At 38.8% G+C, this 14,216-nt stretch overlaps 1 protein-coding gene across 4 annotated transcripts in view; it reads right to left on the bottom strand.

The window, feature by feature from the left end:
- DCTD (dCMP deaminase) overlaps positions 1–14,216 on the bottom strand; it is a 60,174-nt gene that overhangs the window by 17,187 nt on the left and 28,771 nt on the right. For 2 of the 4 annotated variants that reach the window (XM_030948444.1, XM_030948443.1), the window contains exon 1: positions 1,735–1,839. The exons of 1 other annotated variant lie outside the window; for it this stretch is intronic. In XM_030948444.1, the coding sequence (XP_030804304.1) occupies positions 1,735–1,781 (47 nt within the window). In that variant the 5' untranslated portion in view covers positions 1,782–1,839. Of the gene's footprint in view, positions 1–1,734; positions 1,840–14,216 lie in introns of those variants that run through there. One more of the 4 variants, XM_030948446.1, reaches the window with a different exon arrangement.

The following is a 14,216-nucleotide window of genomic DNA, read 5'->3' as shown; positions in this document are numbered from 1 at the left end:
CCAAGGCCTTGGCTAGCAGTCAAGCACACACACGAAAATTAGTTTATGGATTTGGGGCAGCTGATAATCTTCTTTATGCTCATTTGCAAGCTCTAGAATTGCATGAATGAAAGATACTCTAGAAAATACTATAGCTAGCTGTAAAACAGGCAATCAAGGCTTAACCTTAGGATAACCTATAAGAACTTCTGAACAAAAATAACAGAAACTGAAAGCTATGAAGAATACTACTAAGAACAATGAGGGGGGGAAGAAAAACTTAAATTTTAGACTAATTAGTAGTCTATAGAAAATTTTCAAGGGAAAATAGAGAAAAAGATTCTATAACTACAGAACACTGCCTCCCTTTTCACTTATTTTTCATCCATCTAGGCTTCAAGTAACCTGTGACACCATCTGAAAAAGGAGCAAATGTCTTCAGCTACTAAAAAATGGTCTAGCATAACTAAAATTTCTTTTGAGAATCCTAAAACATAATTTATAATCTCAAATTCTTTCCTACTACAATTATGACAGTCAGCTATACAACAATATAATACAGCTGGAGGATTGGGGGGGGGATCAGATCAATCTCACTCTTTTAAGTTTTTTCTCTGCTTCCTTATCTTTGATGTCATGTGCATTATGTTTCAACTCTATTCAAGCAGTATTATTCTCCAGTATCATATATACTACTGAAGACCAACTATCAACCTTGACATTGAAATCACACATAAAAAATGAAGCGTGTATTAAAAATAAATAAACATCTTCAACTAAGCTCTTGCTCCTCAAAAGCCAAACAGGATACCGGCTCTTGATGACCTTTAATACAAGCTTCTTCTTTAAATCTCATATTTTATGGTCATTACTAGATTAAATGAAGGTGGGATTTCCTTTACTTGAGGCTGCTCATTTTTCCTGTCATATAGGTACTGAGATAGGGTCATTACATATTCCGTACTGGGAGGGAAGGTTTGCAAAGAGAAAACTCAATCTTTCTTACAGAAAAACAGTACTCAGTTCATTGCAAATTAGTTATATTCACAATTTTCTTGGGAGATAACCCATCAAACCTGTAAAGATAAACACTGTGTCTGAATACTGAGCCTCAATTAAGCAGTATAAGAACACTTCCCTTCACCGAAGGTACTTCACTTCTACAGAGTCACTTCTGACTTTAATTAATTGTCTATTTACTCACGCCCGTCCTCATTTCCGGAAATAATGAACACAAGACACCCCGCCTGCTCTTCTTCCCATCCCAGCGATTACGAACCCACGTAAAACAGGCCATGCCCTCACCACAGAGCTTTAGGGGCTCCAGGAAACGCCTTCCCACGGGATGGATCTCCCCCGGCCCGGCGACGGCCAGCGCTGCCCGGGGAGCCCCCGGCTGCGCGGACCTTCCTCATCCCGCCCCGGAGGATCCCAGCTTCCCTCCCTCCCGTCCCAAAGGATCCCAGCTTCCCTCCCTCCCGCCCCGGAGGATCCCAGCTTCCCTCCCTCCCGTCCCAAAGGATCCCAGCTTCCCTCCCTCCCGCCCCGGAGGATCCCAGCTTCCCTCCCTCCCGCCCTCAGAGGCTGGGGTGGCTGCACCCCCCGCCACCAGGGCTTCCCCCGCGGCCCGGCCCGGCGGGGAAAAGTTTAGCCAGCCGGCGTGTGAGGGGAGCGCGGTGGCGGTGGGAGAGGGAGCCGCGGGACGGCGGGCGGGAAGGGCTGGCGAGGCCTCCCGCGGGCCCTGCACTCGCGTACCCGTTCCGCTGGAGGCCGGGCTGGTGGCCGGGCTGGGCGCCGCTCATGGTGCCGCGGCCACGCTGCGTTCGCCGCTTTCACCGCTTGGCGCCTCAGCGCGGGCGGGCGGGGCCGGGGGCGGGCCGGGGGTGCCGAGCGGCCCGGCCGGAGCGCGGCTACGGATGCGCCCGGAGCTGATCCCGCTCCCAGCCCGGGCCGCTGCGAGCCTCCGCGACACTACAAACCAGTCACTTGAATGCCCGTTCATTTTTCTGACAGATGGTTCTTCTAATGTTATGCTTTGACATAAGTATGTGGGTTTTCGCCCTGCTCACGCTCTTGAGGTAAATGCTGTTTAATAAAGTTTGACATTAACATATTTAAATGTCGAAAAATCTGAGGTTTTATTTGTTCTCTGGATATCAAATTGATGTGGAAATTGAGTTATGGTTTATTTATTATGGTTTTTATATACCTCCAGCTGCTGCTAGGTCGTAGAAGTCTCCCAAGATGCACAGGTGGCTGAACATATATATATATATATATATATATATATATATATATATATGTGGAAAATGCGTATTTTATGATTGGCTTTTCGCAAATATGGTAATGAATATTATATGTGTTATGTTAGAAAGTTATGCTGGATTAATTCTCTTAAGTAGTGTGTTAAATATAGTTTTAGGTTATAACATAATGTTAAAATAGAAACTATGCTATGTAAGATACTTTTTTAAAATAAATGACTGGCAGTGAGGTAGCAGCCACAGGACACCTAAGTCTTTCAGAGAAAAAGAATTTATTGCCCTCTTGTCAGAAGAAACTAATTTCTTCCCGCCTCACTCCGCCACGAAGACGCCTTAGGATTAAGAGGAAGAAGTTGACGATGACCAGACAGAATCCTGTGTTTGAATGGAATTTATGCATCATGTATGAGATGTATGCATATGCAACAGCTTATTGTTTTTAAGGGTTAATCCTCTGTTAATGTGTGTCTGTTTCAGGCTTATGTTGCCCAGGAAAAGGTACCCGGCCTGTCCGTAACTCTTTGTTTCTATTGTCTCATATTGTCCTAATCCAATTTGTCCAAATTATTATTACTCTAATTATATTGCTATTTTAATAACCATTTTATTACTATTAAACTTTTAGAATTTTAAAAAACAAGTGATTGGTGTTTTTCATGTATATGTATCCCACTGCAGTGCAAAATAAGAGGTATGATAATAAATATTAAATGTTGGTACGGCATGTTCGTGTTCCTTGTGTGAGAAGCTGCCTACCTTGGCTGGCTGGCTGCCACTCGGGCATGCCTTTGTGGAAGCACTCAATGGGAGCAAGGTACACATGTTTGCTCCTCGGGGCTGGAGGCATCAAGTGAAGAGTGCCCAAACCCAGCCGAATGTGACCCATTCGGTTCCCACTGGAGGCAGTGACAGGGGCAGCGAACTCCGTGATGGACAAAAGGAAAGCACTTGCCTTTGAGAGCATCCCCAAGAGGGGTTTGTGTGCACCAGCTGTGGGGTTGCACTGCACGTGAGCTGCACCACTGATCTGAATGCCGTCAATTGGCGTGGCTGAGAGAATGGTTTCCTGCAGCCCAGTCAAAAGTCTTCCTCTTCATCCAGGAGGATGCTTCAGGTTGGAAAACAGGACATTTCTGGGAAACTGGGTACACAGCATCTCAGGAGCTGTCTTTATAGTTCCCCCTTACTGACTATGTGCACAGAAATTGCACAATTGGTTACCCTACTACACCAACATGAGTGCAAGAGGATGGCTAAGCCAAGGAACCTGCCATGCTCATAGTTATTCTTGAAGCTATGCCAAGTCAGAGAGATCCTGCAGTGATCAACACAGAGGAGCATATTGCTAATATGTTTTCATATTAAGATTGCTGCATCAGTTAGCTTTTTTTTTAGACAACTGACAAACTATCAAATATGAAAATGTTACTTAATTTCACAGATATTCCTCTTCAGTTGTAACCAGAAAACTTGGCAAAAGCAACCTGTTATACTTCAACTGACAAGTTTTCCAGCCCTCAGAGTGGGAAAACATAGCTATTTCAGTTTGCAAAACTTCTATTGGCATAATTTCATATGGACAACAAATGTTCATATATGGTTTGTTAATGAATGAAAAGGAACTATTTAAATGCAAGAAAAAGAAAACAAATTTAATGAAAGTAGCATCATTCAGGGAAGCATAAGCCTGAAGGTGAAATGCAAGACCTGATGATGGTTGATTATTAAGACAGTTAAAGAGCACTCAATTAATCTGGAGCGAAAAAATAGCATAAATCTGTTCAAAAAGTTCTCTACTGTCTGTGAATCTCTTTCTGCAGTCTTGAAGTATGAATTAAAATTGTAGCACTACAATTATCCATGCCAAATTCATTATTTTTCATAATTAGGATTCTGAGGATAAACTCATAATATCTACTAACTACTACTACTACTTATAATACAGCAGTGATATATGGCCTGAGGAGGAAAACTTCTGGTGGAATTTTAGTTAGTAGACTCCTGTAATGTTGCTAAGTGACACATCTTCTGGAAACCTTGCTACATTTTTATTTCCCTTAGGTTTTTTCAAAGAGTTATACTGAAAACTTCTCTTGTGGCCAAGTTGTGACTGTTCTTCTGACAATGTGCTATTGTATCTGACATAACAGCTTCTTTCTTTAAGCACACATGGGAAGAAGGGTACACCTGGACTAGACAAGATTTAGGCCAGGATCCTGTGTTCCAAACACAGGGTTGTGCTGAGGGTAGGTAGCATGACTTACTACAGGTGTGGGGCAAAATCATGCTGCCTGGCAGGTTCCATAAGACTTCTCTGGCTGTTGCCTTTTTTGCAAAAGCAGTAGTTACCCTGGATCAGCTCCTCTCCATTAACTCTGAGATCCAGAAGTTTATTTGCACCTTTCATCTGCCTCAGAAGCATTCAGATCTCTGTGACAGAACTAGAGGGCTCTAACTCAAAACCCCTGTTAAGACTGACCAGCATTCAAATAGGCCAAATTTCTTTTAAATTTATGTCTGAACTCTAGTCCTGTCCCTGCACGTTCCTCTCTTGTTAGAAGGAGGGTGTATGTTAAAAAGCTTCAAGTATCTCAGGTAATCTTTCATAAGGTATTTTTGTTTGTGTCTCATTTCCTAACAAGGTCCCAAGTGTGGACTATCATGACTTTGCTGGATAGATGTCAATAAACAATCTGAGCTGATTACAAATACTTTAGATGCTCTTATTAACGAAAAGTGATACAAGTTTCAAAGACATGCTAAATATATAACCATCTGTCAAGTTCCTTATATTTTTAGCTTACTTATGAAACATTCACATCTACCTTTTGTCAATTTTGATAAAAGCAAACTTAGTCGAGCTTGGGGAACCCCCAGTTTACAGACCCCACCTCCCCACTTTCTTGTTGCTTGCCAACAGACTCTTTTAACTTTGCTGGCAAGCAAGATCTCTCCCCAAAAGTACCATATGTATAAGTTGTTGCTCAGAGACAACTTTTTGCTATTTGGCAGAATATGGAGCTTGCAATTTGGTAGTCCACCCTGAAATCCATCTCAAAACTTAAGGGAAAAGTAAAAAGAAATTGCTAATGAGCTGTTGTCTTTTTTTCTAATAGAGTGAATTTTTCAGGAACTAATTACTATGTTTGAAGAGAAAGACAAATAAATATGACAGTATGTCTTTATATCTTTGTCTTACAGAGAAGAAATTGCTCTTGGAGAAAATAATTTTCATAGCTAGAGAACATTATTTTTTAGGCAAGACTCATCTTCTAAATATTTTTCCAAATAGGAATTTCTACCTGAGTTAAACTTTTCCATCTGTACTTGCTTACAGTCTGAGGAGCACATTAAATACAAATGCAGCTGCTGGTATATGCTGCAGTTCTGAAGTTCTATACATAATCTAATAAAGAATATGAAGTTATGGCTTCCTCACTGCTCAAATAACATTTGTTGCAATGTCAGGCTTTGTACTGTGAACAAAGTCCTATTTTGGAACCCCCTTGCTGGAAGAACTAAAAAGGGTTAGCTGCAGAAGCCCATTAATAGATTGCAATAAACTGTTAGATTTTTATATTGTAGCATTTTCTGTAGAGAGCATAAGTATGTCAGAATTACTATAGGATTTTTACCTTTAGCATATAATTCTTTATACTATGCAATTTTGGAACTACTTATTCATAAAGATGGTAAGAAATGCAACTTATTACCAGTCTTTGATTAAAACCAAATAGGATGGTATCATGGTAATTATGGTGCCAATGGAAGCCTGTTGCAAATTCAGTATTTTCAAACTCAGGTGCCAAAATTCAGGACATTGAAATCTGTGTTTAGATGCCTACCTTTTTTACAGATTTATAAGCAGTGAATGCCAGAGATTCTTGTGCATGGTGAGTATCTGTCAGAATCAGTCAAGCCAATATTAAGGTATTTTTATGCTTTTCATGTCCTAATAGGAAATCATTACTTTGCTCTATTCTTAGATTTTGATGGCTTGTTTATTAGGTTACCTTTCTATAGCATCTGTTTCTTAAATCTAACTAGTGTTAGATTTAAGTTTTCTTTCTGTCCAAGTGAGATACTATTTTGAGTATCACATTCTCAATCTTTCAGAGAAAATTCTGCATAATTCCCTAAATCCAGAATTTTTGCACTTTATTCTCTTTGGGGTCAGAAATGAGTGTATAAATTATACTCTTTAAACAGTCTTCTGATCAATATTTAAAAGTACACAATTTTTCATGTCACATAAAAATTTTATGGACATACAGCGATTTCCGAATTTTGAATATTTTCTTGTTTTATTCATACTTATGGTTCTAGTTAAAGGTAAATATTGTCTTTGCAGGACCTTGATCACCTAATTTTTTCTTTGGTATCAGTACATTCTGCAGCTAGATTTGCTCTTTATCCATGCTGCGTGTTATTTGCTGATGTTTTCTCTGTTTGTTTTTTCCTGATGTTTGTATCTGTCTCTGACCAGTCCTCTAATTTTGAAACTCCATTTCCATTCATACTCACTCTTCTTCACATCCAAATTATCTTTTTTATGCAATCTCATACAATTTCATACCAAATTCAAAACACAGCACTGTACCAGCTACTAAGAAAAAATGTAACTTCATCCCAGCTAAAACCAGGACAACAGAACACAGGTGCTAGAAAAACAGAAGATATTGCACATGATCTTTTTTCCTACCTCCATCCACAACTGGAAATCACAGATACTCTTGCTAAGCTGTGCAAGAGTAAGCAAAAGTAAACTGAGACACGAAGTCTCAGACTGCAAGTCTTCTGGCAATCCTAGTGATTCCTTCCAAAACATGAATTACCTTCTTTGCCCACCCATACTAGTCATAATAACAGATACTCCCTAGTTAGAAGCGAGAAATTAATTTTTGGCTTTCAGTATAAAATTTCACTTTCTTGGCATGCTGCTTCTGGACTCAGCAGCTGCCTACATACTTCATAGCCTTCTCTTTCTTCTGTTACCTTCCCCTTATTTTTCAAGGCTATTTTTAATATCTAAGAAGATTGTCTTCTATTTCCGTCCCTTCTGATTTGGCAAGATTTTCCTGTGATGATGTAGTAGCTTTTCACACTACATCACGAATTTTCCCCAAGTCCCCAAATCTCTTGCAGTGTATCAACTTGCAAAAACTCCAACTGGAAAATAACATTATCTGTAATCATTACATCAGATACATTCTAAAGACAGAAATTTTTCCTCTTCCATACAAATGATATTGAATATATGTATCCCTTCATTTTTGGGCAAAGTAGTTTGCTGTTAGTAATTTTTTCTTCTGATGCAAATTCCACTTATACTCATCTTTTTTAATCCAGTTGAACTTCTGTCCAACCTTCTTTTTGTTTATGATAAGCTTTAGATTTTGGGTATGGAGAATTTTCCTATTTTTATTTATAATTTCCTGTCATTTATCTTAACTGTATCTTTAGATTTCATTATTACAGAATGTTAAGCTTCATGTAAGAGCTGCTATACAGAATCGTTTTCTTACATCTTTATATGGGATTTAACATGGAAGGTTTTAAGCAATGTGCTAAATCCATTCTGTGAAGAGATGATTTTCCCTTCAACTAACCTTTGGATTGGGGTGGGGGGGCAAGACAATATCTCAGTATTCTCACATACACTGGCTAATTTAACTAAGTTTAAAAAAATAAAATTAACTGTTGCACTCACTCTGGGTTTGTCCTGTGTCTCACCTCAGCATGATGAAATCCCTTCAACCTACTTGCCTTTCAAATTGCCAATACACCCAATTCCCCAAATTAGCATCAAACACATTTTCTTTTCTCAGTGAGAGGATAACTGCTCTGTCCCTAGGACATAACACCAGGAGAACAGTGAGACACAAGGCACAATGCCTTCATTTTGTAACATCCTCAGTGTTAGCTTGGCATCAGGGCAGAGAGAGCTCAGGTGCCACTATCATATTATATGTGAGTACTTTTCATCTCTTCTGCATTCTGGCTGTTTCCTAACCACATTGAACTAATTACACAAGAGCAGCTAACAGCCACACTGTTCTAACTTATCAATAATGAAAAGTGAGCTGGAGCTGTCAGGAAATACATTTGACATCCTAACTTGGAAGAACAGGAACTCTATGCTCCCACTGTAGATATAAGGGGAAATATAACCATTAGTAAACCCAATTTATTTCATAAGCAGAGTTGACAGCATGATCCCTTTTCAATATTTCCTGGTACTTCCCTATTATGAGATTCTGCTTTTAGTCGTCTACATCAGACAAACGTGATTTGTTCAAACTGAAATAGCCCAAGCTGAGCACTTGCTACTACTAAGATTATTTTTTTATCTTTTAGTTCCTATCCATACTTTTTATGCTATTGTAACTTTAAAACCATTATAAATAAAAACATATTCACATTAGGAAGACATTGACTCAGATGGCAAAGACAGCATATAGTAAATGACAAGTTTTAGCATGGAGGCACAGAAGCTCTGAGCTATACAAAAGAGACAATTAGGTAAAGAAGGCGAAGAGCAGGATGTGATTTTTGAAGTAGAGATCATTAAGGAATTCAAAAGTGGATGTGCTATAGACTGTGGAAAGGGAAGACAGACATTAGTTAAGATTTATCCAATTCTTATTTCTCATAATACAACAGAATGTTTTTAGGGTTCAAAGTACTGAAGAAAAACTGTCTTTTGAAGCCAGCCTTCACAGCAGCCTAGGGAGATAAAAAAATTAAGTAACAGATGTGCTTTATTTTTTCAAAACTGAGGAAGTAAAAGGGAACTGATACGCGATATTCCTCCTTTACAGAAAAGTAAACTAAAAAACCCCCTATTAGTTCTACAAAAACTTCAATAGGTTCTATAGGGACAGTAAGAAGAACTCCAAATCACTCTGCTGGTATAAATGTCCTCTGGGGTAAGCATTTTTCTGCAGAAGATGAATGTCCTAAACAGGCAAAAATAAGAAACAGGCTAAAATTCCTAAGAATTTTATGAACTTTGTGAAGACTGGCTACTCTTGTTGGGACAACTTTTTAGAATAAAAATGGGTTTTATGCAGCGTATGTTAAATTGACTTTAGTGGTCTTTTAATGGACTAGGAAACAGAGGATTCTTGTTGGAAGATATTCTGTGGGTCAATTTCTTTTTGCATTTTGTGTTAGAAAATTCTTCAGTGTTTTGAACAGCACTTCAGCTGATTTGCAACACAAGAACCTGAAATTAGCACACAGGGATCAATATTGAGCAATATTTTGTCTCTGAAAGAAATTCACTCTGACAGAGATGAGTAAGAGCAGTGCAAGGAAATGGAGACTGGCTAAAAAGCTGGATACAGAAATCCTCTACAAAGCAGTACAAATTAGTTGATGTCACCAGAACAAGAAAATCATAGTGACAGAACAAAATGTTATCCAGGTTCCAGAATACTTTATTATCACCACCCTAGGTCACTAAGCTTCACAAGCTATATCCATCAAATTTGATAGCAGTGTATATACTCACAGCTGAAGCTAGAAGGTACAGTGCTTTAATCTACTAACAATGTACATTAAGACACCGGGGTTCAAAGTCAGTTTATGACAGGAACAAAATGAGTTTGTTGGTCTCAGCCTGCACTCTAGTGGACAATTGCACATAAACCCAATCCTGAGAAGAATCCCAAGAATTACATTTGTTGGCCAAAACATATGGTGAAATTCATATTCTCTGTACATTATTAAAAACAAAATATTTTTGCATTTTGTGCTATTCTGAAACACTGAATGATGAGATATTTCCATCAGCATGTCTTTAATACTGTGTTCAGTATTCTTGTTACCAGGATTTGAAAGAATGCTACAGAAGGTGCAACACTACAATGGAAGGCAGCAAAGGCAGTAAGATGCTTCCATGTTAGGGGGAAAATGGAGATATGAGGACATACTGCCATAGCAGACATATATAAGGTTTATAAGTAGGTAAAATATTTATCTTTATTTATCTTTTTTATAATAAAGGACACTGCAAAACAAAAAAAAAATTGACACAGTTAACAGTAATAAAAAATATTTTCTTGATACATAATTAGCCTGTAAACTCAGGTCTGAATGGTATCTTAGAGGCAAGACCTAAACAGAACTTTAAAAAAAATATGCTATTACATGAATAATAAGAATAGCAAGGTAAGATAGTATTAAAGGGACTCAACATTAATATGAGGAGCTCAAACTCTCACGATTCAAGATATAAAACAAATTGCCTTATGCCGGGGTGCGTAAAAATTGCCGGCTAGCTCCACGGCACGCCAGCAGCTTCTTGGGACCGAGCTCTCCCCGGCAGAGGGGGAGATGGCCTCGGCCGTGTCCGAAGATCTGGCAAAGCTTGCGCTCCAGCTAAATGAGGTCGCATGAATGATGGAAAGGAGGCTAGGCAGGTCTCTGCAGCAGGGTGAGTTTTATTGAGGGAGAGGAAGGGTACAGATTCAGACAACGACTGCAGGGACGTGCCCCTTGGGGGGAGGAGATTGCACAGACTGATAAAGGCTTCCAGAAGGGAGGAGCGACCGAACTCCTGGCCAGTAACAAAACAGCACTGAGTGATTGATTTAACATGGTAACAAATAGGAGGCTTGTTGGCGAGGGACAGCAACTTCTGCTCCAATCACCTTCTGCCCACGGTAGAAGATTCTAGGGACAGGGTGTGGGCAGAAAGTGATGGACAGGGAGGTTACCAGGGAAACATGGGAGGGGTTTACAAAGAAGCCCTGGCAACTAAGGAGGGGACTAAAGACTGACATACAAAATGGCGGGAGTTCCCTAGGCAACCAGAGGATTGACATATCACAGAGCGGGAGAAACGGGGGAGGGAACCTGAGGCAGGTGCCATCTTAACACAATTTGACTTAATACAGAATAAACTTTAAACTTAAAATGCAAACGTAAAAAACATATAACAGCAACTGAAAAGTGGTTGCATTGCGCACCACAACAGCCTTAAGCATGGGCAGAAACTATACCCACAGATGTTTTATTTCATTAGTGTATTCCATATAAGGTTTACACATATTTCAGTGGCAGCCAGTAGTATGCTGGAGTCTCAGATTTGTGTAGTCTGTGGTATTTCCTATTTGAAGAAATTAGCTGCAAAATGTTGTCTGGAATTCTAACCCCAGTTCAGGTTATTGCCCTTTATATTGTTTAACTTCTTATCAGTCAAGTGAGCAATATTGATACCCAAGCATTTACAATTGCAGTCATATGTCAACTACAGAGGCAATGTAAAAAAAATTATTGAGTTATCCTGTCTTTTCAAAATTTTATTTAAATATAAAAAAATGTTTGTTATCACTAGCTTAAAATTGACCATTATGTATTATATATATTATATTAACATAAATACATATTATGCTAACACAGTTTTTTAAAGTCTTGTGATCTGTCCTAGTCCAAGCTGACCTTTCCCTTACTTTTCATCATGTCATCTACCACATTCATTTTCTGGAGTGTTTGAACACTTTTACAAGCCTACATTTCAAGATCAAGATAAACTGAAAATTCATTTTTTTATACAAATAAAGTTCAGCTTATGGTGTGGCTACTGTTCAGCATGTCTGGAAGGCTATATTTAGAGATTTTTCATAATTAGAAAGGATTCTTTGTCAGTCTTTTAATGACAGAGCAGTCTCTCTGACAGTATTCTGATTCCAAATTTAGAAAGTCATCAATTTTTGTAAAAAATAATATTGCCCTCAATTTCATGAAGAAATGTGCCTCCAGATAAACTTTAAAGTGCAATTTATCAAACATGAATTTCCTACGTCCCCTCAGTTACTATTATACTATTTGTTTATCAAAACTCTTACTTCCATGTTGCTTTCATAATTACTACTTCTGATTATTTTATTCCCATCCTTCTGATAGTTCATGATTTTCCAAAAGGTTGAGCCAATAAATGTTAGTGTGAAAATATGAGTAATCATTTACAAAGCCCCCACATTTTTTCTAGATTTTGTCAATAAAAAAAGAATTTTAACTACTTTTTAAAAGTGAACTAAGTGAATCTGGAAGCTTCTAAGATCACAAAGCAAATAAAAAATTTTAATCTCTTGTGGAAAGGAGCTGAACTCATAAATTCTGCATATGCAAAGACAACAATATGCTTCCATGAGTAAAATCTTGCTCCAAAACTATGTTTTAATGGAATAGCTTGACAAGAATAATTTCTTTGAAGATAAAAAAAATAATTAGAAATGTTAAATAGGACCGAAATTTGTCAAGCGTAGCACAGAGGAATGAAACAGCTAATGCTCATATAACTTCAAAAGAATTTGAATTATGCACTTAAATTCAGACTTGTGGCATGAACGAAGATAATTACCACGAAAACAGAAGCTTTTGCAGTCAATAACAGTCATTGGATTGAGTTTGTCAATTTTTCTGAGCTGACAAATGAAAGGTGATAGCTGCTGAAGTGAGCTGTGGATTATATGAGAAGGACTGCGGTCTGTAAGAGCTAATGCTTTTATTCTCAAAGCCTGAAGCTGAAAAAGCATTAATAAAACCATTTATATCTAGCTAGTTTTAGTGCATCAGGTACCCAGGAAAGAAAGGTTTCTTGATAGAGGTAGTCTTTGTTTATACTTGGCATCAAACACAGCTTTCTAAAAATGTTTTTCTGCTCTATTCTCCTGATAATTCAACACCAGTAGGACCAAGAAAACCTTGTCAGAAGTACCAGCTGCGTGCCCAGAATTTCTGTTGTACTCATGACCACCTGCTGGCAAATACTAATGCACAGAACAAAAATAAGTAAGATAGCTATAGCTCAAAATGGATAGTGCAGGAAGTGGGATTATAGCAAGTGCACAGACAGAGGAGAAATCCCACCCATGTACTAGTGGTGCCTCACTGCTAGAGAATAAATAAAACCCAGTATTTATGCCATGCAAGATCCTAATCTTTATTTGTGATCTTACAAAAGAGCTTAAAATCCTTTCCTTTCTGCAGAGCAGAGATCTGTGCATACTAAAGGAGGAACATACTGTAACCATGACTATATATTCCAGGGATATAAACCACTGAATGACAGCTCAGGATCAGTCAAAGCTGATCAAAGCCTCAGGAATTTTATCTCCCCAAATTCTGTGGGAGCCCACTGTGACAAGCTTATCTCTTTGATCCCAAATTTAGAATATGTCAAAATAGGTTAATCCTATATGTTTATTTTCACACTTGACAATATTTTTAAAATTAAAATGGTAGGCAGGACTCAAGCTTTCAATTTTCTCACTGGTTTCTCACTTTCACTTGGAAAGTGCCATGGCACAAAGTTCTAATTTTTGAATTTCACTTTTTGGCTGAAGTATTTTCATCTTTTCCTAAGGTCTTCAAAAGGTTTCTGAATTGGTTTGCAGAGAAACACAGGTGTTAAAAAACCTTAGAACAAAAGTCTTAAAAAGTGCTATGGAGAGGAAGTAAGAAGAACCCCTACCTGTTACTATTTTTACACCTCATTATTTTGAAAAGAAGTTGTTGATTTTCTTAACGCTGTAATTGAATTTTCTTAGCCATGGCACAGATATGGTACAGATTTCCCAGACTAGGCAGTCAGTTCCCTGTGCCCAAAGGTATGGTGCACCCAGACAAGCAGGTCATCACCCTGAGCAATGGATCTCCTAATGGACATGACTAGCAGCTGAGTTACCCAAGGCTGCTAGTGCCTTGTATGAGGCTGATGAGAGGGGAACCCTACCCCTGCCTTTTGCTCAGTCTCATAATTATTCCCTGCAATCTCACCATCACTTCTGCACACAGGCCCTGATACTGAGCCATCAGGTTCAGTATCAGGTTCCGCTTTGGTTCTGCTGGCCCTGGGTGTGCCAGACCCGTGACACATATGGGTCACTGAACACCTACCATGAAGGGCTGTCCCTGGTGCTTTAGCAGGGAAGCTCAAGGCATATCTACAGCCTGACAGTGCAC

This window comes from Camarhynchus parvulus, chromosome 4, assembly GCF_901933205.1.
Source record: "Camarhynchus parvulus chromosome 4, STF_HiC, whole genome shotgun sequence".
Lineage (NCBI taxonomy): Eukaryota > Metazoa > Chordata > Aves > Passeriformes > Thraupidae > Camarhynchus > Camarhynchus parvulus.
This window is presented reverse-complemented; position numbering and strand designations above follow the sequence as displayed.